This window comes from Balaenoptera borealis (genome assembly GCF_965194805.1).
Source record: "Balaenoptera borealis genome assembly, chromosome: 10".
Lineage (NCBI taxonomy): Eukaryota > Metazoa > Chordata > Mammalia > Artiodactyla > Balaenopteridae > Balaenoptera > Balaenoptera borealis.
In genome coordinates this window covers 54,855,467-54,882,744 of record NC_138874.1, presented here as the reverse complement: position 1 = coordinate 54,882,744, position 27,278 = coordinate 54,855,467, and the positions used below count along the sequence as shown (strand labels likewise).

General features: G+C 36.8%; 1 protein-coding gene across 3 annotated transcripts; it reads right to left on the bottom strand.

Moving 5' to 3' along the window:
• Window positions 1–535: 535 nt before the first annotated feature.
• On the bottom strand, window positions 536–25,875 carry VPS26A (VPS26 retromer complex component A). Of its 3 annotated transcripts, none has more exons than XM_082407314.1 (9): window positions 25,726–25,875; window positions 20,968–21,117; window positions 14,083–14,158; window positions 12,812–12,968; window positions 12,013–12,177; window positions 10,255–10,361; window positions 6,975–7,043; window positions 4,892–5,034; window positions 536–2,277 (listed from the first exon to the last, which is right to left on the bottom strand). In XM_082407314.1, the coding sequence occupies exons 1-9, from the start codon at window positions 25,732–25,734 to the stop codon at window positions 2,164–2,166; spliced, it is 990 nt and encodes a 329-aa protein (XP_082263440.1). In that variant the 5' UTR covers window positions 25,735–25,875; the 3' UTR covers window positions 536–2,163. The 3 variants fall into 3 exon arrangements, with proteins under 3 accessions (XP_082263440.1, XP_082263441.1, XP_082263442.1); XM_082407315.1 differs by lacking the exon at window positions 25,726–25,875 and adding an exon at window positions 17,662–17,803 and having other exon boundaries at window positions 20,968–21,103; XM_082407316.1 differs by lacking the exons at window positions 14,083–14,158; window positions 25,726–25,875 and having other exon boundaries at window positions 20,968–21,105.
• Between the last annotated feature and the right edge of the window lie 1,403 nt (window positions 25,876–27,278).

Here is a 27,278-nt window from a genome sequence, read left to right as displayed (position 1 = left end):
TGGCAGGTGGATTCTTAACTATTGTGCCACCAGAGAAGCCCCAATCTGGGGTAGTTTTTAAATGCTGATGTCTGGGCCCCTGAAATTCTGATTTTATTGGCCTGGATAGGACCTGGCATGATTATTTTTAAAAACTCCTAAAGTGATTTGAATGTGCAGCCAGGGTTGAGAACCACTGGATTAGATATTGTACTCTTTATTAAAGACACAAATTTCTTTTTCAGTTCATTTCTAATTAACTGGCCAACTTTTTACAGTTCACCAAATACTGAGTTCAAATTTTTATTTTTTAAATCGGTTATGCAACAAACTTTCAAGCAAAGTGAGTAAGCATCCTATTTATGACAGTGTTTTAAGCCACCTAATTAAAAGCATTATATATTTAAAATTGAAATTGAATATTTATAAAAACTTCTAATCATCACAATTATAGCTTCCTAAGCTACTGAGCAATCCTGTCCCCAAAGATAAATATGACAATGAGAAGAGATTTGAGAATATAAATATTTTAATGATTCAAATAGCAAGCTCAGTATCTGTTTCAAATTCTTTATTATACATCATGGTTGCACAATTTGAGGCTGGTTAAATACAATTGTTTTTCAATTTTTCTTTGAATATTTTCCAGATTACTACATGCAAGTGACCATGAAAATATTTGGCATTTTAAAATTTTGAAACTCTGAACAGGCACTTACATGAAGGAAAACATTACCATTCACAGAGATCCACATTTAAAATAGATGCTCCAGCACATGGTACCTGGAACCTTTTGCCAGTTAAGAAGTTGGTTACTGACCATTTTTCAAAGTGCCATAGTAGTAAAACAGGCTTAAAGAAATGTAATTTGGGTTACTTAGCTTACCCATAAAGTAAGGTTAACTGACAAGACTTGCACTGAAGTGTATAAAAAAATATTGGTACAAAAACCAATGAACCATAAGTGAAAGTAGTTTCACACAACAGGCTTCATTTTAGTTCCTACACCCCACATTTAGTGTATTTGCGATCAGACCCCATGCATAGCATAAAAACAGATGACTGCACCTTCTTTTTTAGAGGCTTTGAATAATACTTGAATTTAATATTAAAAAAATTTAAACAGAGTGGATGAATTAGTTTAAATTTGAGTTTGAACTAGTCAAGTTTCCAATTTAACAAACATGAAATTGTCCAGATCTGGGTAACTACATACTTCACCAGTTCTCCTGAGTCCCCCATCCTCAAATTTTCCCCTGAAAAGGGAAGAGAATATTTGCAAGAAAATTATATTTGCATATATGTGCTAAAAAGATTCCTTAAATCAAAAAAAATTTTTTTCAAAATATTTATGGAAGAATTATATAGTTTTAACAAACTAAAATGCCAACATAGAGTCAACTCCACATTGCAGAAAACATACCGTGGTACCTATCTGACAGTAGTAGCAAAATGGTTACTTAATATGGTACCCCCCCCCCCCAAAAAAAGCTGCAATGACATGCCACATAATCTCTTATGGAAAAAAATTTAATATTCACACCACAGAAGACTTCAAAGAGAACAAAATTCAGGAAGCCATGAAATGGTAGACTCAGAGGCACCTACAGCGAAACACTCGTATGCATTTCTCAAACATGTATGGAAAAACAAAAATGTAGTTTTCAAAAATATTGAGATGCCACGTTTTAAATCTTTGCAGGATTAAGGGCCACTCAGGTTTTTCTAATTTTATTTGAACACAAAATGTTTAATTTTTTGCATGTAGAGAATAAGAGGTAATCATTAGCATGAAAAAGGAGAATAAAAGAATTTGTAATCAACATTATGCAGAAAGAAAGCAAAATTACAAATACCAACCTACTCACATGAAAATCTTTAATGTTTATGCTGATGTACAGCTGAGTGCTTATCATTAAATGAAAGTGTGTGGTTAAAAAAAAAAAACAACACGGCAGTTTAAGAAAGTTCCAGTGTTTCAAAGAAAGCATTTTTTTAAATGTATATACATGAAGAACATTTAGTTATGTCATAAAATAAACTCAGCACTGTAAGATAAAGGAAGACTATCATAAATGGAGTTTTGGCCTTTTCCCCGCCCTACACGCTGCAACCATCTTTAACCTGCCGAACTTAAATCTCAACAGATATAGGAGTTTTTTTCTTTTTTTTCTCCTATTCAGTTCACATTTCAGGCTGCTCAGCAGATGCCTGTGATTCTGGCGATTCAAATCGCTGGTGAAAGTTTGTTCTCTGTTTCCTCAGTTTTTCAGGAGCTTTTCTCCACAAAATTATCTCCTAGAAGACAAATGCAAGACAACAAATTAATGTCCTCATATTATTCCTTATATTTTCACCATGGAAATAATGCCACTTCAATTTTAACCATAACAAAACTAACTTCTTCCCTACAAAAGCCCTCCTCTTTCCTTATTGACTCACTTTCTTCCAATTCTAATCTTGGGCCTCCCCTTCTGCCAACTCTGCTCCCCCCCACCAACACCCATGCATGCCACCACCATGAATCCAATCTGGCACAAAGTTCTAGCTATTACTGCTTTAAAGAATTCCTAAAATCTATCTTTTGTTTGTTGTTCCACTGCCCTTATCCAAATTCAAGCCCTTGTCACTTCAACCTGAGATACTAAAATAGCTTCCTGGTAGATGGCTCTCCCTCCCTTGCCTGATACCCCTTTCTAAGCTATCCTTCCTGTCACTTCCAGATTAGTCTAAAACATTGCTTGGATGACTCTTCAGTAGTTCTCAGTTCCTCCAGGATAAATCTCCAACCCGGCATTCAAGCCCTCCATAACCTTTATCCAATTTATCAACATCACTCTCTTCCCCACCTAGACCCCAGTACCCCACCAGCCAAACTGGGTTACTCTCTGCCTCTAACGCACTTCAAATTAAACTTTCCCTCCATCTTCCCCTTTATATTCTTCAAATCCCTATTCCTCTGCCTATCTAAGTCTTACCCTAACCAATACATCCTGAGATCTCTTCTCTTCTAAATTCTTAAAATTACTTGCTTCATAAAGTCATGGCAGGCTGTTTTTTAACCAACATAGCAGAATTTAAACATCCAAATGAATGCCCGTGGGAAGCATATACTTACTCAATAGGGCCACAATATGTAACTGATTTGGAAATTGTAAATTTCATATAATCTAATTTGAAATTATAAATCACCTATGTTTAATTATATAGCATTATGGCAGCATTAGCAGAGTAACTTTTCTCTCTTCCAAATTACTGTCAAACTATTACTTAAGTTTTCTGTTAATTATACAATCTCTCTTTCCACATATCGGCAATGTGAGGACCTTGAGGACAAACCATGTTTAAAAAGGTAGCTTTTGTATTCGTCACAGTACTCAACACAGAATAATTTCTTTTTTTTTTTCCAGAATAATTTCTAATTTAGTTTTGAACACTCAACTGACATTCAAATATTTATTAATCTGATTCAGAATACAGAAGACCATTCTAATCACAATCTTTTATTCAAAATTCACCAAAGGCTTTTGATTTTCAAATGAGAACAAGTTTTATGATAAACATCTTACATTTTAAAAGTATTAGGGACTTCCCTGGTGGCACAGTGGTTAAGAATACCCCTGCCAATGCAGGGGACATGGGTTCGATCCCTGGTCCAGGAAGATCCCACATGCCGCGGAGCAACTAAGCCCGTGCGCCACAACTACTGAGCCTGCGCTCTAGAGCCCGTGAGCCACAACTACTGGAGCCAACGCGCCTAGAGCCCGTGCTCTGCAACAAGAGAAGCCACTGCAATGAGAAGCCCGCGCACTGCAATGAAGAGTAGCCCCCGCTCACCACAACTAGAGAAAGCCCACCACACAGCAACGAAGACCCAACGCAGCCATAAATTTTTTAAAAAAGTATTAGATTTGGGTCATCTCAAAGACATTTATAAGAGGATTGTTTAATTATGGAAAAATGGAAACCCCCAAATCCATCAAGTTGATGCAGTCATTAAAAGTGATAAAGGAAATCTTTATTTGTTGCTAAAGGAAAGCTGTTCAAGACACTATTGACTGAAAAAACAAATTAAAGAACAATATGCGGGCTTCCCTGGTGGCACAGTGGTTGAGAATCTGCCTGCCAATGCAGGGGACATGGGTTCGAGCCCTGGTCTGGGAAGATCCCACATGCCGCGGAGCACCTGGGTCCGTGAGCCACAATTACTGAGCCTGCGTGTCTGGAGCCTGTAGGCCGCGATAGTGAGAGGCCCACACACCGCGATGAAGAGTGGCCCCCGCTTGCCACAACTAGAGAAAGCCCTCGCACAGAAACGAAGACCCAACACAGCCATAAATAAATAAATAAATAAAAATTTAAAAAAAAAGAACAATATGCATAATAATGATCTAAAAGCACATATACAGATTTGTCTAGAAAACTAATCACAATGGTGACAGAATTTTTGTTGACCTTTTACTTCATTCTGTTTTTTATTGCCTGATTTTTTTTTTTTTTAACAAATAGCAGGTATTGTTTTTATAAAAAACAAAGGTTTCAATAAAAGCCCTGCCAGGGACGTCCCTGGCAGTCCAGTGGTTAAGACTCCTCACTTCCACTGCAGGGGCCGCGGGTTCGATCCTTGGCAGGGGAACTAAGATGCCTCATGCCGCAAAATTAAATTAAATTAAAAAAAAAAAAAAAAAAAACCCTGCCAAATTATAGCCCATTCTGGAGTCCTGCAGACTGACCGGGAAGAGATGGATTACAACATAGTTCCATTCATGCTTACTTCTATATCATACTGTCAGTGTTTTCACTTACTTAGAAACCCCTACTTGCTCAGTACAATAAAGCTTAGAAAAGTGGCTGCTTTCCAGGTGTTTTTAGAATTGACAAAGAACAAAATAACATCTGGGTGGCACCATACCTGCTGCTTGAAGTACCTCCTGTCTTCCTCATCAACAAGGACTAGATTCAAAAAGTACCTTACTGAAAATTTTTTGTTCACATCTCTCATTGTTGGAGTTGGGTCATAGCCTGCTAAAAACAATCTTATTGGAATTGATTCACCTGAAAGAAAAGCAATTTCCATTTAATTCTAAAGGATGATTAAATATATCAATAGTTACATAACACCTAAAACTAAGCATCATAGAGAAGACGTTAATGCTTCAGTTCCTCACAAGGCAACAGCATAACAAAAGCTTTCGACAAGGGTTTCTCAGCCTTGACACTATTGACATTTGAGGCCCAATAATTCTTTGCCGTGGATAAGGTCCTATGCACTGTATGAAGTTCAGCAGCATTCCTGGCCTCTACCCACAGGATGCCAGTAGCAGTCCCCAAATGATAACCAAAAATGTCTCCAGGCATTGTCAAATGTCCCGAGGGAGGGGGGACCAAAATTGCCCCTAGATGAGAACCACTGCTCTAGAGCCAAAATGCCTGGATTTGAATCCCAACTCCAGCCAAGTCACTTAACCATCTGTTTCATCTGTACCATAATTTCTAATCATGTGTATAAATTATTGAATACTTATTACTAATTCACCCAAAGCAACAAACATGTTCAGAATGATGACATTCCTTCATTACCAAAAAGATTGCTATTCAGATTCTCATGGCTTCTCTAAGAATGAGTATTTGCATATTCTGCTTTGAATCCTTTTTATGTAATACTTTTCTTATGTATATCTATTTCCTTAAAGATGTACAACCCATCACTTTACATAAAAATTTGTGGCTGCTGGAATTTTACAAAGTTATGTTGCATAACATAAGAGTACACACACAAGAGTCCTGGAGTCAGAAACCCCTGGACTCAAACTCCAACTGTGCAATGATTAGCTATCGAAGGAAACCAGAATATATCACCGAAAAATATTCCTCTTTGACATACAGATTATTTTGAGCTGAAGGCAATTAAGCAGCAGCAAAAGCAGAAAAGAATCCCCTGTTCTGCCTAAAGGCAGGATATAAATTCTCCTTTTACTGGAGACAGCCGCTTTTCAGCCCAGGGATGGCACCAGAGGAATCTGCAAACAAGCCTACTCCATTGGTTTTCTCCCACATATTTACCTGCCCGTAGTTTGCCACCCTGGGAAGCCTAAACTGCTCTCCTTTGCCCAGTCATTTCTCTCCAAATTTATTGTTCTTTTCAAGATGCTATATAAGCTAAAATTCTAAGTCACAGCTTTGAGTTACTTTTTTGTTGAGGTTTCTCCTGGGTGATGTGTACTGCATGCATTTATCAACTGTTTTTCTCTTATTAATCTTTTTGTTAAAGAATTCCAGCTGAAAATCTAAGATGGGTAGAGGGAAAGTTCTGCCTCCCCTACAGTATATCACCTTTAACAAGTTTTTAACCTCTACAATCTCAGTTTCATGTATAAAATAAGGGCTACCACTACCTAACTCAAAGGGTGGTAGGGAACTTGACAGCGCCTGAGAATACAATGCCTCATCTATAGTTGGTACTCAGTAAATGGTAACTACTCTTTGAAGTAATTACTAACAGAGTAAGAAAAAGCCAAAGACATAAATTTAAAATGATAAATACTGGCTTCATTATCTTAGATGCTGAAAATTATCTAGTAAGAGAACTGCTTATTTTCTTGAGGGCTATATAAGAACTCCAAAATCCCACAGAAATGAATACTCAATTATACTGCACCTTATGTTCAGCATGAGTAAAAAAGATGTACAGAGAGAAACTACTGTAACAAAAGATAATTAAAATATTATAAATTCAGAACTAGGGAAGAGATATCCATAAATGTCTCTTCTAAATTCTAAATTTAAACTGAGTAAAAAATTAAACCTTATTTCAAACTAGAAAGTACTACTATAGTCTTCTCAGCATTTATACAAAGATGATCTTAAAAATCATTTTAAGAATCATTTTAAGAATTCAGATATATTCACACTGAATAAATACTTTCAAACTAATCTGCCATGAACACTGCTATCTGCACTACCTGTAACTTAAAAGTAAATGAAAAGTTTATTACCTTTTACTGGTGCACCATCCATTATTTCATATTTAGCGATTGTTTCCGTTTCTGTTGTGGTGCTGGGTCCTAGTGCAATAATGTAAATGATATTAATTTAAATACTGCTAGAATATGATTTCCAGACTTATACCTTCTTCCTATTTTCTGACTACATTATTTTAGTACTAATTTACTTTCCCCTTTTGTGAAAATGTTGATCATTCTTTTCTATTTCTTGATCTACACTTACTTACCACCCAACTGAAGGTCTCACTCCCTTCCTCCCAAAGGTAATTCAATAGACTGTTGAAAAACTGCAGGGGCTGGGGCGCCTGACCGTACACACAGGAAAACCTGTGTATAATTTATAGTCCGTTCTCTGTATCCTCCACTCCTCCCTATCCACGGTTCCTCCCTATCTGTGGATTCAACCAACTGCAGATGATGTAGTACTGTAATATTTACTACTGAAAAAAATCCGCTATAAGTGGACCCATGCATTTCAAACCTCATGTTATTCAAGGGTCAACTGTATGTATACAGTTCAGAAATAATCTTCACAGACTGCCTTCTATCATTTCTAATATCTGCTAAAATAGAAACTAGCAATGCATAGCAGTGCACTGACATGCTAGTTTTCTCTGCAACACCCAAAATGTTTTCTCATGTTAACTTTAACATAGACAAAACATCAAAGTGAATACCTGACATACAGTTCTTTTAAACAGTCAATGATATAAGTTTAAAAGGAACACTAAAACATATAGTACTGATCCCAATGTTGTAAAATATATAATATGCAAAGGCTAAGGTCGGTTCTGGATTATGAGTACAAATTATTTTTTATTTAAAATTTTCCAGAACCGAACATAATTTTTATAACTAGAAAAAAATGTTTAAATAAACAATTTCTTTTTAAACAACAAATGGGAACCTGAAGTTTGGTTTTAATATCTTTAAATCACTTTAACTTTTTTTTTTAAATATTTTTTTCCCAGTCCGTGGCTTGTCTTTTTATTCTCTAAACCACAGACAGTTTTCAGGTTTTTTAAAAAATTAATTAATTAATTTTATTTTTGGCTGCCTTGGGGCTTCGTTGCTGTGCACGGGCCTTCTCTAGTTGCGGCAAGCGGGGGCTACTCTTCATTGAGGTGCACGGGCTTCTCATTGCTGTGGCTTCTCTTGTTGCGGAGTGCGGGCTCTAGGTGCGCAGGCTTCAGTAGTTGTGGCACGCCGGCTCAGTAGTCGTGGCACACAGACTTAGTTGCTCTGCGGCATGTGGAATCTTCCAGGACCAGGGCTCGAACCCACGTCTGAGCATTTGCAGGCTGATTCTTAACTACTGCGCCACCAGGCAAGTCCCTAATCACTTTAACTTTTATTAGCAGGTGAAAAATGGAGATTAAGAAATTACAGATATTTAAAATCATGACTACCAATTATAAATTCTTAAAAAGTGTTGCCTAAAATTCTTTTTAGCAGAAAACCAGCAAAGTTAAAGGGAACAAACTAAATCTAAATATTAATTAAAATCAGGGAATTCCCTGACTGTCCAGTGGTTAGGACTTCACACTTCCGCTGCAGGGGGCACAGGTTTGATCCCTGGTCAGATAACTAAGATCCCACAAGCCACATGGCGTGGCCAAAAAAGTAATAATAATTAAAATTAAAAAGCAGTTATGAACCAATAGAAGATTTGGGGGCAACTGGTCAGCTATCTGGAGAAAAGTAAAGTTGGATCCATAGTTGATCTCTTACATCAGGACAAATTCCAAATGAATTAAAAGTTTAAACAAAATTCCTAAACTATAATATATTACTTTAGTAGAATCAAGCACAGAAAATTATTTTTAGAACCTCAGTGTAAAAAAGGGCTTTCTAACTGTGGTATAAAACCCAGAATCCATAAGAGTAAAAACTGATAAATCTGACTTATATAAACATCAAGAACTTCTAGATGGCAAAAACCACCATAAGCAAGACAAACTGGGGAAATTTTGCTGCTTTTAATACAGAAAGAGAGGGACTTCCCTGGTGGCGCAGTGGTTGAGAATCCGCCTGTCAATGCAGAGGACATGGGTTCGATCCCTGGTCCAGGAAGATCCCACATGCCATGGAACAACTAAGCCCGTGCACCACAACTACTGAGCCTGTGCTCTACAGCCCGCGAGCCACAACTACTGAGCCCACATGCTGCAACTACTGAAGCCCACACGCCTAGAGCCCATGCTCCGCAACAAGAGAAGCCACCGCAATGAAAAGCCTATGTACCACAACGAAGAGTAGCCCCCACTCGCCGCAACTAGAGAAAGCCTGCACGCAGCAGCGAAGACCCAATGCAGCCAAAAAAGAAAATAAAAAAAAAAAGAAGAAAAACGGATTGATTTTCCTAATATATAAAGAGTTTCTACACATCAAAAGGAAAAGACTAATAATCCAATAGAGATGGGGCAAAGGATATGGATAGGTGGTTTACAGAAAAGAAATACAAATGGCTTTTATACACATGAAAAGATGCTCACCCTCACTCAGATGAGAAAAATGAATTAAACTTTTCCCCCTACCCATGAGATCAGCTAAAAGTTTTATAACATCATGCTTATGAGAATACAAGGAGAAAGAGGCACCCTCCTACATCCATTGCTGGTAGTAATGCAAACTGGTACAGTCCATAAAGAGGACAAACTGATAATATGAATCGAAATTACAAATGAATATACCCTTGGAAACAGCAATTCCACTTCTAAGATTTTATCTTGCACACAAACCAACACATATGTGAAATGATATTAACTAAAGCATTGTTTATAATAGCAAAAGACTAGAAACAACCTGTATGTCCACCAATAGCTAGTACACTCATTGAATGGAATACTGTAAGAAAGATGAGGAAGTGTTCCCACACATTGATATGTAAGGAACTCTAAAGTATGTATTGTATATAACCACTTAACTTAAAAAAAAAGGGGGGGGGTGTAATATAGAGGCACTTGCACGTATATAGATAAATACTTGAAGGATTTTAAAACTTATAAACATATCACCTATGAGTAGCTGGAGTACATAAATAGGACACTCTTTACTGTATAATCATTCACACTTTATTTTTGAACCATGTGAATTTATTATCTATTCAAAAATTAATTTTTTTAAAAACATAAATGAGTAACTCACTGCCAGCAATATTAAGTATCAAAGTTAGTATCCAAGGTGGATATTTATTTTAAGTTTAAACAATATTTTAAGGTTTCAAAATTTCAACTAAAATGAATTTCAGTTCAAATACTCTTCAACTTACCAATTCCCGTGATCTCTTTTTTAATCAGTTGTAACTCCATATGTTGGATTTTTATTCTTACTAATAAGAAGTAAATTTTTCCAACAATCACATCCTTTAAATGATACCTTTGGGGAAAGAGTATTTGTCACTTACTAAATATCAGTTTACAAAACAAACAAAAAGAGTGAAATATGTCCTGAAAGGCTTTATTAGATATCTGTAGGATAATTACTATTTAAGAATACCATTCTGACTATTCATGTGTTTAATGTTCTTTTTTCAAAAAAGTACTCATCATTTTACTATAAAAATAAGGAAGCAAACTTTACTTGACCATCGATGCACCTCAGAGGGAAGAATTAGCCTGATTAATTGTTGGTCCCTACGTAGAGGTTAACTTAGTTTCCAAAGAACTTAAGCATGGAAAATTAAGATTTTTATGTCTGAAAATTTTTATTTGGTGTATGAAGATGTTTTGAACATTAAAAACTCTACACATGGGTTTAGTGTCAGTATTACTCCAAGTGCTAGAATAGCGCAGCTAACAAATCACCTGGCCACAAAGAGAGACTCCATAAATTGAGTTTGTTGCTACCTACTAATCAAAGACTTTTCCCAGGGACCTTGAAATAATATGGTAGCAAACCTAGGAATTCCTGTAATTCCCAGAGGGCTTTTTTTTTTTTTTAAACTTCTCCCAGGTTTGGATCTCAAAATAATATCCCAAGAGTTGATTAATGCAATTATGTTAGTCTGAAGGGAGGCTTCCAGTGACAAGTTTTAGGTCCTAAACATTTAATAATTTTATCAACAATATAATTTAAGACCCTGAATGTGTGTGTATCACAATTTCAGTGATATAAACTGGGACATAGCAAGTAATAAAAATAATGTAACAGAAGAGTGCACAGGAAGGGGATAAAAGAATGAACATCCATTTCTTCAACAAATAAACTTTAATGAAAAATAAATAAATAAAAGAGAAAACCTATAAATTAAAAGAGATTTAAGAATAAAAAAACCAAATGTAGTGTGTTTGGATCCACTGGATTTGAGCAAGTCTTGTTTGGATACTGATTTGAACAAACCATATGGGGAAAAAACATTTATGAGTAAATTAGGGAAAAGTGAACACAGACTAGATATGTGATGAGGTTAAGAAATTATTAATATTTTTAGATATATATGTTGGTATATGTTTGAAATTTTCCATAATAAAGCTTTAAAAGGCATTAATAAATAAAATAAGAGCCCATTTCTGAAAATGCACAACATATATAAACATATATACCCCCTCCCATGGAAAGATATACAAGAGGATTTAATAGTGGTTAAGTAGTAATGGTGAAAATATGTGGTATTTTTACTTCCTTTGACTTTTCTACATTGTCAATTGTTTTAATAATAAAAATGTATTGCTCATGTAGTCAGAAAAAGAGCGTTTTTGCTTACTTTTAAAGAGATGACCAGCTAAAATGATCTCAAGACAAAAAGATAAGTTTTTTGAGACATATAGGATTAGATGCCTTCTGAGATGGTGAGATCCTCTATAAAAAACGGCCGATTACCAGGAATAGAATAAGAAAGACATCTGCAACTGAGTCAGAAACAAAACCAAATTCCTAAAGTTTCTTTCAGCTCAGAGATTCTGTTGGTCTGTTAACATCAGATTAATGTTGATTCTATCCTTACCTTGACCAATTTACAAAGACATAAAAGGTTTATTTCTTAATTTTCCCTGAACATTTATATTATCTGTTTGTGAAAGGTACTTACTTTGATTTATTATATTCAAATTCTATGTGTAGACAATCTTCAATGCCCACTTCCATCTTAATAGAATTGTTGACATCAGGATAGGTAGCAAGCTGGTGAACAATAAGATCATATTCTTTTACCAAGTCTGTCAGTCTTCTTACTATCGTCACTTTAAGGAAATACCTACAAAATTAATGGAGAGGACAAGTTAAATCTCCTGTGATATATCTCAGTGTTTTAAATAAGCAAACATTAACTGCAACTCTGCTTTCTCCTTGCTGGAACTCCTTAGGGATCAATTTACTCCATTTACTTCATGAAGAAGTTTTAATTTTTAAATAAATGCCCCCACCATGGAAAAAATACAAAGTTCAATTTTAAGAATAGTGTACATACTTTTTAGATCAATTTGAAGTACCATCATCAAGCCTACTTGAGGACATCTCTCCAGATCACTGCTTTTTGTTTTTTCTTTTTTTCTAGATCACTTCTTAACCATACACTAAATGAGATTCATTGGGAAACTAACGGATTTAGAGAGTAATTCCATTTACAGGACAAATGAAGTACCTAAGAACGATTCATACAGGGAAGTGTATGACTAAAACTTCTCATAATAGGATTCTCTAAAACTACAGAAGGCTCCTACTACATCAGATGAGCATTAGCCAGAAAAAAACAAAATATTTGACAGAATTTTAAAAATCTTAAGTCTTCCAGTCCAAAAATTATAATTAGAAGTTCTAATAAGACATTCAATAGTAGTCATTACTTTCTGGTTTTGATTCTGTCTACAGTTTCTGATACACGTTCATACCTTAAACGGACATTGGCACCGATGTAAGATTCATATGGCTTTTCAACTTGCATAAATTCAAAGTCATAACTTCTGCTCTGAGTCAGTTCTCCAGGCAAGGCTAGTTCTTTCACTAGGTTTACAAATTCGTGAGTATTACTCTTGTCATTGAAAAGTTCTAAGAAATTTTAAAAAGCAAAAAGACCAATTATATTTAATACCCATCTCATTAAAACCCAAACTTTTACTTCCAAAGCAAATAATTTTTACAGAAAGAATTAGTTGGATTTGCCTCCACTTTAAATACTAGAGCTATGATCTGAATTCCATTATCCTTCTCCCTATTATGCTCTACTTAGGCATAAAAAAATTCAAGCAGCATAGCAAAATGAAAATTTCTATTATAAAAAAATGAATTCATTCCTTTAATGCAGTTAGGGTTTGCCCAGTATGAAGCTGTTTTAACAGACATATTTCCAGCAATTATTTGAACTTCCTCCCTTCTAGGCAAAAAATGTATTGTCTTGTTGTTTTGCTTTAGTTAGGCAAATATATTACCTTGATAAAACTATAATACGCAAAAGACTAAAATCAACTATCAGTTAATTACTATAATTTGCCCCTTAAATATAATCTCATCCAAAATAGACATGTAAATAAATATCCACCCATTCCAATTTTGATACTTTAAAAATGTACAGTAAAACTTAGAAAGCTAGGACCTATTTTCTTTTCTCTTTTCCGAATCTGCAGTACCAAAAGATTTATACAGTTTAACTCCTACTAAATCAAGAATGTCTCTGAAATACACATATGGAAACATACACAAGTTGATCTAAGTCAAAAAGAAATTACACTTTTCCTTTTCACATGGAATTTTCTATTGACAAGTGAGTCTGGCTACAGGTACACACTAAGTTAGGAAGACAAATGGCATGGGTAATTAGAAAGTGAAGGATGAAGGTGACACTGCTAATTGTGAATAAAGCTAGTGAAAAATGTAGGCAGATGAAAATTTCAGTGAGTAAACTAATTTACTTGAATTATTTTTCAAGGCTGGTAGCTTACATAACTCCTTTCACTTTTAGTAATTAAGTTTAATCACAAATAAAGGCAGGATTAGTCAAATATCATTTAATACAATTAAAAGAAACATGATTTAATGTTTATAAAATAAATCCTCTTTTATTACGCAAAATCAATTCCTTCTTTCCATAAAGCTAAGTGCCAAATCAAACTCTCTTCAAACTCAGTTATCAAAGAAAAAAAAGTAATACTATTTTAAAACTCACCAATTTGACCTACAAATTCAATTCTAATTCCTTGGTGCTCTAGCCTCTTTCCAGATTGCTTAAAGGCTATGTTTACCTGCCAAAACATGAAATTGTAAGAGACGTTAACAATCCTTTGTGGGCCTACTAGCAGATTGCTTCCAGATGAATACAATATATAAATATTTCAGGTATTCAGTTCTGAAGTCTGAGACACCACCACATACCTAGATCCTACCTAGACCTTATAGCGCCAGAGAAAGTAAAACCTACTCATATACAATCAGTATGAACCTATTACTTATACGTACACTTAAAGCATCTTCTTTGTTAGTAAGGAATCCTTCTTTAGAGCTGGAAAACTATAAAGACTCAGTAAAAGGGAAAACTTTCAACTATTCAAATATGTTTTCAGGTCAAATAGTTAAAAAATTCTACAACAGCATTTTAGTGTAAGGTTATTACTAATTCCAAGAACTGATCTTAAAGATCACTTTCAGCCTTTTATAACCAACAATATATTGTTATAATTCCTATCTTAAAAGCAATGCTTATTGCCCTGAGTCTGATACTCATCCTAAAAACAGAATGTCTAAAGATTTAAATTTTGAGTATAATTATCTTACGTACTTTTCAAATTAAATATATAATCTAAAATCCCTAAATTCATATGTGCCAAATGGAAACCTTAATTTTATACATTTTAGTTTGACAAAATATCTATAAAGTACATACATATTAAAAACAAAATTTGAAACATTTAAGGATTAGCTAACATACCAAAAAGCATACTTCCGGGTTTATTCTTTACTATAAAAAATATTGGTAGCATGACTCTTAAAAGCTTTTCTTCCAAATAGTGTTTTCAAAACACAACAGAAATTAAGGACCAATAAAACTAAAGTTCAGTTACTTCTGTTTGTAAACTACATAATTAAAATATTCATGTTTCTATATCTTCCATATCTGTGACCAGGATGAGTTAGTTACTTGCCTTCCAAATTAATATCTCAGAAAAACAAGTAAATAATTAAACAAATTGTAGTATATCATATGATGGAGTATAATTAAAGTATAAAAATAATAAGGTCAAAGAATATTTAATGATGTGGGAAGATGTGCATGGTATGTCACATGAAGGAAGCATGGTCAAACTGTATACAAGTATAATGCCAATTATATTTTTTAAACTACAGAAAAAACTCTTAACAGGAGTTACTTCTGGAATGTATGCTTATGGGTAATTTTGTTTCCTTCTCTGTAGCTTTTTTTGACAGACGGCAATTAAATTTAACTTAAAAAAGTATATGCTTCAGGAGTCCCAAGACAATTCAATGGGGAAAGAATATTCTTTTCAACAAATAGTGCTGGAACAACTCAATCTCAACATACAAAAGAATGAAATTGGATCCCTACCTCGCACCATATACAAATATTAACTCAAAATGGATAAAAGACCTAAATGTAAGAGCTACAGTTACAAAACTCTTAGAAGAAAACATAGGTGTAAATCTTCATTATCTTGGATAGGCAACTGTTTCTCAGATGACACCAAAAGCATGAGAAATGAAATTTTAAAAAAGATAAACTGGATATCATCAAACAGAAAATTTTAGTACTTCAAGACACCACCAAGAAAGTGAAAAGACAACTCACAGAAATAGAGAAAATATTTGCAAAACATAACTGACAAAAGACTTGTATCTAGAGTATATAAAGAACTCTTACAACTCAACAATCAAAAGACAAACAACCCAATTAAAAATGGTCAAAGGATAGGTACAGACTTTTCTCCAAAGAAGTTATACAAATAGCCATAAGCACATGAAAAGATGTCAATATTATTCATCATTAGGGGAAATGAAAATCAAAACCATTATGACCACTTCTCACCCACTAAGATGGCAATAAAAAATACAGACAATAATAAGTATTGCCAAGAATGTGAAGAAACTGGAACCTGCATACATTGCTGGAGAGAATATAAAATGGTGCAGCTGCATTGGAAAAGCCTGGCAGTTCCCTTAAAAGTTAAACATAGAGTTAACGTATGACCCAGCAATTCCATTCCTAAGTATACACCCCAGAGAAATGAAAACACAGTCACACAAAAACTTAACACACAAATGTACAGCAATATTCATAACAGTCAACAAATAGAAACCCAAATATCCTCAACTGAAATGTCCTCAACTGATGAATGGATGAAGAAGTGTGGTACATCCATATACTACACAGATATATACTGAAATATTATTCCGCTATAGAAAAGAATGGTGTTTTGATACATGCTACAACATGAATGAACCTTGAAAACATTATGCTACATGAAATGAGGCAGACACAAAAAGACAAATCTTATATGACCACTTATATGAAATAGAACAGGCCCAGAACAGGCAAATTTATAGGAAAAAAAGTAGACTAGAGAGACTTACTTCCCTGGTGGAGCAGTGGTTAAGAATCCGCCTCCCAATGCAGGAGACACGGGTTTAAGCCCTGGTCCAGGAAGATCCCACATGCCGCAGAGCAACCCCGTGTGCCACAACTACTGAGCCTGCGCTCTAGAGCCTGTGAGCCACAACTACTGAGTCTGCATGCCACAACTACTGAAGCCCATGTGCCTAGAGCCCATGCGCCACAACAGGAGAAGCCACCACAATGAGAAGCCCACGCACCGCAACAAAGAGTAGCCCCCCCTCGCCGCAAACAGAAAGCCTGCGAGCAGCAACGAAGACCCAACGCAGCCAAAAATAAATAAATAAATAAACTTACTAAAAAAAAAAAAGTAGGCTAGAGGTATCCATGGACTGGGAGAAAAGGGAAAAGAGTAGTTATTGCTTGATGGGTACAAAGTTTCTGTTTGGGGTGATGAACAAATTTTTAAAATAGTGGTGATGGGGGCTTCCCTGGTGGCACAGTGGTTGAGACTGCGCCTGCCAATGCAGGGGACACGGGTTTGAGCCCTGGTCCAGGAAGATCCCACATGCCGCGGAGCAACTAAGCCCGTGCGCCACAACTACTGAGCCTGCGCTCTAGAGTCCAGGAGCCACAACTACTGAGTCCACGTGCTACAACTACTGAAGCCCGTGCGCCCTAGAGCCTGTGCTCTGCCACAGGAGAAGCCGCTGCAATGAGAAGGCCATGCACTGCATCGAAAAGGAGCCCCTGCCCTCCGCAACTAGAGAAGGCCAGAGCACAGCAACGAAGACCCAATGCAGCCAAAAATAAATAAATAAAATAAATTTATATAAAAAAAATAGTGGTGATGATCGCACAACATTGTGAATGTGATTAATGCTACTGAATTATACACATAAAAATGGTTAAAATGGCAAATTTTATTATATATATTTTTTACCAAAATTTTTTTAAAAAGGAATAAACCTTGAAGACATCATGCTGAGTAAAAGAAGCCAAATACAAAAGGTCATATATTTTATGATTCTATTTATATGAAATGTCCAGAATTGGCAAATCCATAGAGAAAGAAAGCACATTTATAGATTAGTGGATGCTAGGTGTCTTAGTCCATTCGGGCTGCTGTGACAAAATATCATAGACTAGGTGGCTTAAAAACAACATAAATTTATTGCTTACACTTCTGGAGGCTGTGAAGTTCAAGATCAAAGCGCCAGGAGATTTGGTGTCCGGGGAGAGCTTGCTTTCTGGTTCACAGACGGCTGTCTTTTCACTATGTCCTCACATGTCAGAAGGTGCACACGGGATTTCTCTGAGGACACTAATCCCATTCATGAGGGCTCTGCCCTCATGACCTAATCATCTCCCAAACTCCCCCAGCCCCACCCCCCCAATACATCACACTGGGAATTAGGTTTCAACACATTAATCTTATAAGGACACAAACATTCAGTTTATGGCACCAAGGGAGTTACTGCTAATGGTATGGTGTTTCTTCTGGGGTGACGAAAACATTATGGAATTAGATAGTGGTGACAGTTGCACAATTCTGCAAATATAGTAAAAACCTCTGAACTGTACACTTTAGAAGGGTGAATTTTATGTGAATTACAACTCAATAAAGCTATTTTTAAAAAAAGAAATGAAAGTATATGTCACAAATAAACCAATGGAACAGAATAGAGATGTTGAAACAGACTCATACAACCTCTGGCTAGTGACAAAGGTGATGCTGCAGTGTAGTGGGGGAAAGGATGGCTTTTTCAATAAATATCCTGGGTTAATAAGATATCCACGTGGGAAAAACAAACAAACAAACAAGTAGCCTTGACTCCCATATCACAAAGACAAAATCAATTCCAAAAAACTGAAGATCTAAATGTGAAATGTAAAATTGTTTTAAATTATAGGAAAAACAGGAGAACATCTTCATGCCCATACGGTAGACAAAGATGTCTTAAACAGGATACAAAAAGCACTAACAGGGGCTTCCCTGGTGGCGCAGTGGTTGAGAATCTGCCTGCCAATGCAGGGGACACGGGTTCGAGCCGTGGTCTGGGAGGATCCCACACGCCGCGGAGCAACTAGGCCCGTGAGCCACAACTACTGAGCCTGCGCGTCTGGAGCCTGTGCTCTGCAACAAGAGAGGCCGCAATAGTGAGAGGCCTGCGCACCGCGATGAAGACTGGCCCCCGCTCACCGCGACCGGAGAAAGCCCTCGCACAGAGGCGAGGATCCAACACAGCCAAAAATAAAATAAATAAATAAATAAATTTAAAGAAAGAACATCATTGTTAAAAAAAAAAAAAACTAACATTTGTAGAGTATTAAAATTAAGAACTCCTGTTCATCCAAAGACACCATTAAGATAGTGAAAAATCCAGCCAGAAAGATATTTATAATACATATGCAAAGGACTCTATATTGAGAAGCACGTATCAAGAACATACCAAAAAAAAAAAAAAAACCTACATATCAATAAGAAAAAAAGTCAACTGAGTATAAAAATGAGCCAAAAAAACCCCCACCAAACCCCAAAGCCTTGAATAGGCATTTCACAAAGGACATCAAATAGCCAATAAATATATGAACAGTCGCTCAACCTCATTAGATGTCAGGGAAATGGAAATTTACACATGTAACAAGAAAATGAGAAGATAAGACGACAAGCCATAAACTGGGAGAAAATATTTGCAGAAGCCACATCTGAGAAAGGGCTGTTTTCCAAAAAGGGCTGTTTCCGACTCTTAAAACTAAATAAGAAGAAAACAAACAACCCGAATGAAAATTAGGCAAAAGATCTGAACAAGCACCTCACCAAAAAAGATACATATTTGAAGATAAACATATGAAAAGATGTTCAACATCATATTATTAGGGAACTGCAAATTAAAACAATGAGATACCAGTACAAAACTATTAGAATGGGCAAAATCTACAACACTGACATCATCAAATGCTAGCTAGAATGGGGTACAACAGGAACTCTCATTCATTGCTGAAAATGGTAGTGCTACTTTGGAAAACAGTTTGGCAGCTTCTTACAGAACAAACACTATTTCCTTTCCTCGTTTGACATGTTCCATCCTTTTAATGATTTTGTCTGCTCTCTTTCAGGCCTCTTCTCTTTCTCCCCATCATTTTAAAGGGAGAGTAAAGTAGAAAAGCAAAAAATTTATTTCAGATATAACACTAAGACATCAGTAAGTAAACTGGCAAAGGACCAGAATAGACGATGCAGTAAAATAGCTAATAAACCTAAGTTCAACCTATCTAGTAACCAAAGAAATGCTATCAAAGAATAATATCATTTTTGCCTATAGAAATAGCAAAGATTAAAAAGTGACCATATTCAGTAGTACCCTGAGTGAAACAAGGCATTAAGTGAACATGTGATTTGATGCAAATTCTCCAGGTTAATATGTATTGATACCCTTCAAATATTCATGTCTTCTGGTCCAGCAACTCACTTTCAGGAATTCATTCTAAGGAAGTAATCTTATCCTACAGAAATTTGGAGAAAAACTTACGTACTAAAGTTTTATTACTAAAAACATGTCTGTATTACTAAAGATACGGTGATATACTACAAGCAGTCTGAAAAATACAGTAGAAACTATTTAAATATCCAATAATAGGGAAAAGGTATGCTTAATATATTATACATACATTAATGCAGAGAGACTAGGAGGAAACACATTCAAATTTTAACAGTAAATTATTTCCATATGATGGGAATATAGATAATTATTTTATTTCCCAAACTGTCTACCATGTGTATGTATCACCTTAACAAGCAGGGGAGAGAAACTCTTAATATTTTATATTTAGAAAAATTATTTCAAATGTTTTATGACTTGATTTTATCTAGGATATTACCATTGTTCAGTATCACAAACTGATGAGTACTAATCATGTTCCATAAGGTATAAGAACAATCTTATACATAACTTGGTAAGGAAAAGGAGGAAAAAGTTAAACCACAGAAGGTATCATAAATGTATCTGACCATGCATGGACACATTCCAAATGTACTTAAGTCCTCTACAGAGTATCAAGAAATGAGATCAACAGACACAGTGACAGTAGTACAGACAGATAAACTATAAAGAATGAGAAAGAAACTTTTAGAAAGGTATACTAGAGAATTATCCCCAATCTCCACAACTCAACTTTATGTTAAAGGAGAAACAAACTTTGAATGGATCACAGCCCCACTGTAGAAACTGTCTGAAGTTAAACAGATGCACATAGTCACAAACACACAAAATTTTGCACACAGTTTAATTTAGACTCTGCGCCTATAACCCTTGCAGTTTAAGAATCTTTCCTGTAAATATTCTACTGAATCAAGGATTTAACTGACCTTCTGAAAAAAATTTTCCATCTCTAATAAAATCATTCAAATTTAGATACAGCACAAGCCACTTTCATGACTAATTCTAATACTCTACAACTAGGTAATTCTCCAAACAAAATATTTACCTTTCCTGAAACAGACTCTCCATCATAGAAAAGATAGTGTTTTTCTACTTTGCCATCCTCAGTTTTCATTTCTGCCATTTTCCTGGTTTCCCCATCATTAAGGACAACATCGATCTCACAAATGGGACCAAAAAATCCTCCAAGAAAACTCTGAAATAAAAGGAAAATGTTCATAATTATGTTTTGTCAGTCACTACATTTTTTAATTCAAATTTAATTACCTATAACCTACAGTTAATCTATGAATTCACAAAGAAATAAGAACTTATATCAAATACTACATCAAAACTAAAATTTCATACAATATGCATACAGTTAATGCTGTACTGTACGCTTAAAATTTTGCTGAGGATATATTTATGTTTTATGTTTTCTACCACAATAAAATAAAAAGACAAAAAAGAAAACAAATTTAAACACGCTATAATTTCAATCATTTCCACAGGCAACCACCATAAATAATCAAATACTAACATATACCAAAGATCTAAAAGGACTACCCCAGTGGTCCAGTGGTTAAGACTCCCCGCTTCCACTACAGGGGACACAGGTTCAAACCCTGGTTGGGGAAGTTCCGCATGCATGCCGCGTGGCTAAAAAATTAATCCTAACATCTGGATTTGAAAGGTTGCCTTGAGTAATACATCTATGAGGTTCTTTCATTATACTGCTATAATGAAACTCATACAATCCCAATTACTCATGAGTTATTACAATGTACTACTTATGGTAAAACCTACTGCTATATAGGTCTGAACAGCATGTGTTACATTGTGTAAGCCCTTGGAATAAAACTGGCTCTAATGGAGGAGACTAATAAAATTTCTGTAAATTTTGTGAATACGCAAAAGAAGTGAGCTAAAACTAGGCATGTTTGGTTAAGACCAGCCCTCCCGCAGGAAGTTAGTATTGGTGCAGTAGCAAAATCTAGAGCAAGGAACTTGCGTTAAGGCTCAGTTCTGTCCTCAGGAGGACAGCAAACAAGCTAATGATCCTGCTAAGGCTATGTGGGTCATAGGGTGATACTATGATCAAAGGAGATAGTGTTTTCCTAAATTCTGAGCTTGCTTCTTTGTTTTTGGGCAGTGCCACGCAGCTTGTGGGATCTTAGTTATAGAACTCGGGCCCTCAGCAGTGAAAGCTCGGAGTCCTAACCACTGGACCGCCGGGGAATTCCCACTTCTTTATTTTTATTAATCCTTTATTAACAAAAGGATTATAATTTCAAGAAATCAACTCAAAGAATTGCCAGATTAGTACTTATGACATACTCCAAAGACATAACCAGCAAATTTTCCTTTTGGCAAGATGTTTTAATCTTTCCTGGCAATATTATAAATGACAAACAGTTTTAATTAGAAAACTATTCTGAACTAACTTAGAATGAAAAACATCAATGATAGGGCATGTGCACTGTCCCTTCCTAGTTAGCTTTCATACCCTAAGTTTTAACTTTAAAACTTGCTCAAAATGGTACACATTCTCCTAAGAGTTACAAATATGAGAATGTATAGCAGCTGAAAATCAGTTACTATTTATCAACTGTGTGCAAAGCACTGAGCCAACAAAGCGGGGTGGCGGGGGGGGGTGCTGCTGTGGGAGGAGCAATTATGAAAGGGTAGAAGATGACAGTCCAAAATTCGGGTTATAAAATAGAAGCAGGAAAATAAAATTTAATTTTCTTATTCCCCCTAAATACTTCCTAGAGCTGGTTGCAGGAAAATGAGATTTGAAAACTATAAAAATTGTTTTACAAATGAAATATTATGGTAACTTTTCCCATATACATATACTTAACGCATACAGCTGAACTGGGATTTGAAAGTTGATATTAAAAGATCAAATAATCAAAAATAAAATAACAAAATCAAAATTGCCACTAATTAAAATGGTATAAAACAGACTTAAAAGTCACATAAAACTTCACAATTAACTAACAACAATGAGTAATTGTAAACAATAAGTTTTATTTTGACACTATATGTAAAAATGTAAGTCTTAGGCATTAAAAATATGTAAAAACTATGTGTTATCCTCTATTATTTTCTGTATGCATGAAGTATTTCATAACTAAAAATTAAAAATGGACTTACTTTTCAACACAATCAAAACACTAAGATTGGGAGAGATCAGAAGGAATAAAAAAAGCCTAGTGTAGCATATGCAGAAAAACAAAAGGTTGAATGATAAACTACAGCACTTTAACACGGTTAAGTTAATGAGGCCATGAGAATTTAGCACTGGGTTAACATCCAGTTTTTTACACCAGGACACATCAAAAATGAACTAGTCTTAGTAAAAGCCTCCAGAAAATTGTGCATGTAGATAACAGAGAGAAAAATATCTGAGAAAAAAGTTTGTCTTGTTTTCCTTCTAGAAGGAGTTGAAAGAAAGATTCTCTACCCAAAGTCTTCTAGAGTTTTTATTTCTAAAAAAAAAAAAAAAAAAGGGAATTCCCTGGCGGTCCAGTGATTAGAACTCTGCGCTGTCACTGCTGAGGGCATGGGTTCAATCTCTGGTCAGGGAACTAAGATCCCACAAGCCGCATGGTGTGGCCAAATAAATAAAGTTTTTATTTCAAGATGTGCATCTTCTGTATTTCAAACAAAAAGTCACAAAATTAAAATCTTCTTAAAATTATTCACAATCAAATTATAATACTTCTGATATATAAAGAGGAAAAAAAATGGTCAGAATGGTGAAGACCAGAAGAAGGAAAAGGAATAAAAGCTGTAAAGAGGATTAGGATATATTAACATATACTTCTGCTGAAATTACAGAAGGCAGTTTTGAAATCTTTTAAGAGAAAGACTACCAAGTTCTTTTAGAAAAGATATCTTCAAGTGAGCATTCAAAATAGGGGATTTTCAGCAGCAATACTAGACAATATACAGGTTCAAACTCTTAGGCGGCCTTTAAATAACTAGAGGGCAATATATATGACTACTTAAATATTAGAGCAATTGTTCTCACAGTTTTCCAATCGTAGCCTAAACTACATATCACTGAATTTAGGTTAATTTAAGATTTTTCACATAATTTGTAAACCTAACACTGAGCATTACCATCTAGCAAAATTACACGTGTATATGTTAAAATACAAACTTTTTAGCCCTCGCTAAAGAAATTTCACTACATCCAGTGGCTGTAAAGAAATGCAACTCAAGGTGAGGCAGAAGAGAGGCTCTCAAAATTTATTCACTTAGGGCATACACGAACAATGAAACAGCAAATTTTCATACATATATTATTACACTTGTGCCCATTTCAGTGTTATAAAGCTTTACAATTGTGTTTGTTTCAAGAGTAACTTGAAAATAAAAATTGCTCTTGAACATAATTCAAAAGCTCATTAAAAGTAATAATTTTAAATGTAAGCAAAAGATAGGAGGGCCTTTTAAGTTTTCTTTGCAAATTATATTCAACTAAAGAAGCCTTCTTTAACTCCCTGACTAGGCAAGGTCCCCCAATACTTCCTTCTTATCACAACTGTAATTATTTGTTTCCACGTTAAACAAATAATTACACAAATAAATGTTTATCTCCCTCTGGACTGCAAGCTACAAGAGAGTAAGGGCTGTTTCAGTCTTGCTCAGGACCCCTGGGAGCACCTAAGTATTGTAATTATTTGTTAAAAAAAAAGAGAAAAAGGTTCCAAGTTTAAGAATGAACATGTCTGTCCTCACTTTCTTTTATAAATTAAAACAACTCGATTTCTTACTTTAAAATGTATTTATTCAAAGTAACTTTTTTTTTTTTTAAATAAACCTAGCTTGGTCTATAAGCCAAAAGTCTCAAGCAGTTCACGGAACCGGGTGAGCTTTGGGAAAGCAGGTACTATTAAGGAGAGCACACAGTAGGCGCTCAACATAAGCTTGCTAAGTGAACCGAGTAAATGAATACTACCATAAAATGAGCCAAATGAGATCAAATCTAGAGAAGATCGCCAACACACACAAAGCTAAACGCCATCGTGCCCACGCTGGTGCTTCCCACTGTGGTGAGAGTACTCAGATTTCCCTTCCTCCTCTGCTCCCTAGGCCATTTCAACATCCCAAAGCGGTAAGTTTCCAGAATGGCTTGGTGAGGGAAACGAGACCCAACGCTTAAAACAGCGCGCAAGAAACTACTGCCTTTTGCATTAAAAACGTCCTCCCCTCCAACGTCCTTCTCTTTTTCTCTCCCATTCTACAAGTGTCAACATCAAGGCTGAACTGGGTTCAGGAAATCGCAGAATATCACCGTATGCAGGCTAAAAAAAAAAAAAAAAAATCACGGAGTTTATCAAGCTCCTGATCAACACTGGAAGATAGTGACCAAGTCCCCCCGAGTCCGGAACTGGGGGACTCTTGGGTCACCCCACCTGAAAGGAAGTGAGGCTGCCCGGGAGGAGCAGAGGGGCTGGCTACCTTGGAAGGGGAGGGGGCGGCGGGCCCTCGCAGAGGCGGGGTCCGGGTACCCAGCCAGGGCCCCCACAGCCGATCGAGGAACGCGGGCAGAGGCTCCGACATGGCCAGGAGAACGCGCCGCCACCCGCAGGTGCTCGGGCATCGCCGAGACGGGAAGGGGCGGCGCAGCCCTCTTGTCCCCGACCCCGCGGCGGCCAAACAGGCCTAACCCGGCCCCCCGCCCTGCCCGCCTACCCCCTCCAGCCACTCCCCGCAGCCCCTCCCGCGACATCTGGCCCGCCGTTGGCCGTCCCGCTGCGCGCTCCGGGGCGAGGGCTGCAAGCGAGCGCGCGGGCCGCCGCGTACTCACCATTGTCATCGCCGCCGCCGCGTGCCCCACACTTCACTCCTCTTCCCTCAGGAGAACTCCCAGCCCCGGCTCCCTCCGCCCAGCGTCTTCGTCACGTGACTTCGAGCCGCTCGCCGCACGTGACCCCTCCCTTCCCTTCCTCCCCTTCGCCCAGCACTGGCCCCCTCCGGGCCTCTCGCCCCGCCCTACTGGTCAGCCTGGCCCTCCGAGGAGAGGCCGTTTGGAGGCGGGGCCTCGTGCTCCACCCCACGGCGGAGGGGGTGGGGCCACTGAGTGGCGTCAAGTGGGTGGGGCCAGGGCGGACGTAGGTTCCCCAGCTCCTCCGTGCCCTCTTGTCTGTCACGTGACGGGCGGTTCGCTGACCGGCGGTTGGCTGACGGGCTTTTTTGCCACACCCAGTTCCACTTCCAGTGGAAGTTTGAGCAGCTGGGAAAGAAGAAAGGAGGAAAGAAGAGGTTCGTGCGGGAGGCCATCTCTGCGGGTGGGTTACTAGGCCGAGGAGTTGAAGGGGCGCTGTTACCCGAGGCCCTGATTCGTTAGGCCTCGCAAGAGACGTGCTCTGTCAATTCGGGGATGAGGCATTCTGCCACCATTCTCGAACTCTACCCAACTTACTTTTTTTCCCTCAGCTTCTGAGTTTTGAGAACTCAGAAGCTTTGTCACCTATGAGGAGACCAAAAAAAAAAAAAAAAAAAAGGGTATACTATATCCGTTGCCTCGTAAAGTACACAGATAGTTCCCAAACTATCCGCCCCGAGCTGTGGAGGTCTGAGAAAGCACTTGTACCGCCCTCTCATTCCGTGAGGGGTGGAAGGCGTTCCTGAAAAGCGCAATGATGCTGCTCAAAAGTACTCTGTCTTTAACCGCAGCCTAATCACGGTGGTGTAAGCCTAGAGGACGGGCCCTGAATGGAATACTGGTGTTTTTTTCCCTTTTTTTTTTTTAACATCTTTATTGGAGTATAATTGCTTTACAGTGGTGTGTTAGGAATACTGTTTTAAGATCTCAAAACTTAGCGTTGAGCCACCGCAGTGCACTCTATACATAAACAAAGCAGAAAAAAAATGAGTCTGAACCTAACGGTTTTCCCATCATAACAAAACAGCATCAGGTTTGTGAGGCAGGGTCTTAAAGCGAGTCTCAAATTTAAAAGGCTTGAAATTAAAGTTTGGTCTCTAACCACAGCAGAATTGAACTAGAAATAACAAAAAGCCAGAAAATCCACAAATGTTTGGAAGGGGAGCAACATAATTCTAAACCTCTTCAAAGAAGGTTTCAGTGGGAATTTTTATATAGTTTGAACTAAAGGATAATGAAAATACAACATAGTAGAATTTATGGGATGCAGTGAGCAGTGTTTAGAGGGAGATCTGTAGCTTTAAATGCGTATATTTGAAAAGAAGAAAGGTTTAAAATCTGCCGTCTGTGTTCGCCTCAGGAAATTAAAAGCATATGTAGCATGTGGAGGGGAGCAGGGGATACATGGGAATTCTGTACTTGCTATGAATCTAAAACTGCTCTGAAAAATAAAGTCTATTTAAAAAATAAAAAAC

Coding starts and splice junctions, on each gene's coding strand:
- VPS26A (XM_082407314.1), bottom strand. Junction 14,159..20,967: donor GAGAGTCTGTTTCAGGAAAG/GTAAATATTTTG, acceptor ATGTTTTGGCAG/GTAAACATAGCCTTTAAGCA. Junction 12,969..14,082: donor TGAATTTGTAGGTCAAATTG/GTGAGTTTTAAA, acceptor AAAATTTCTTAG/AACTTTTCAATGACAAGAGT.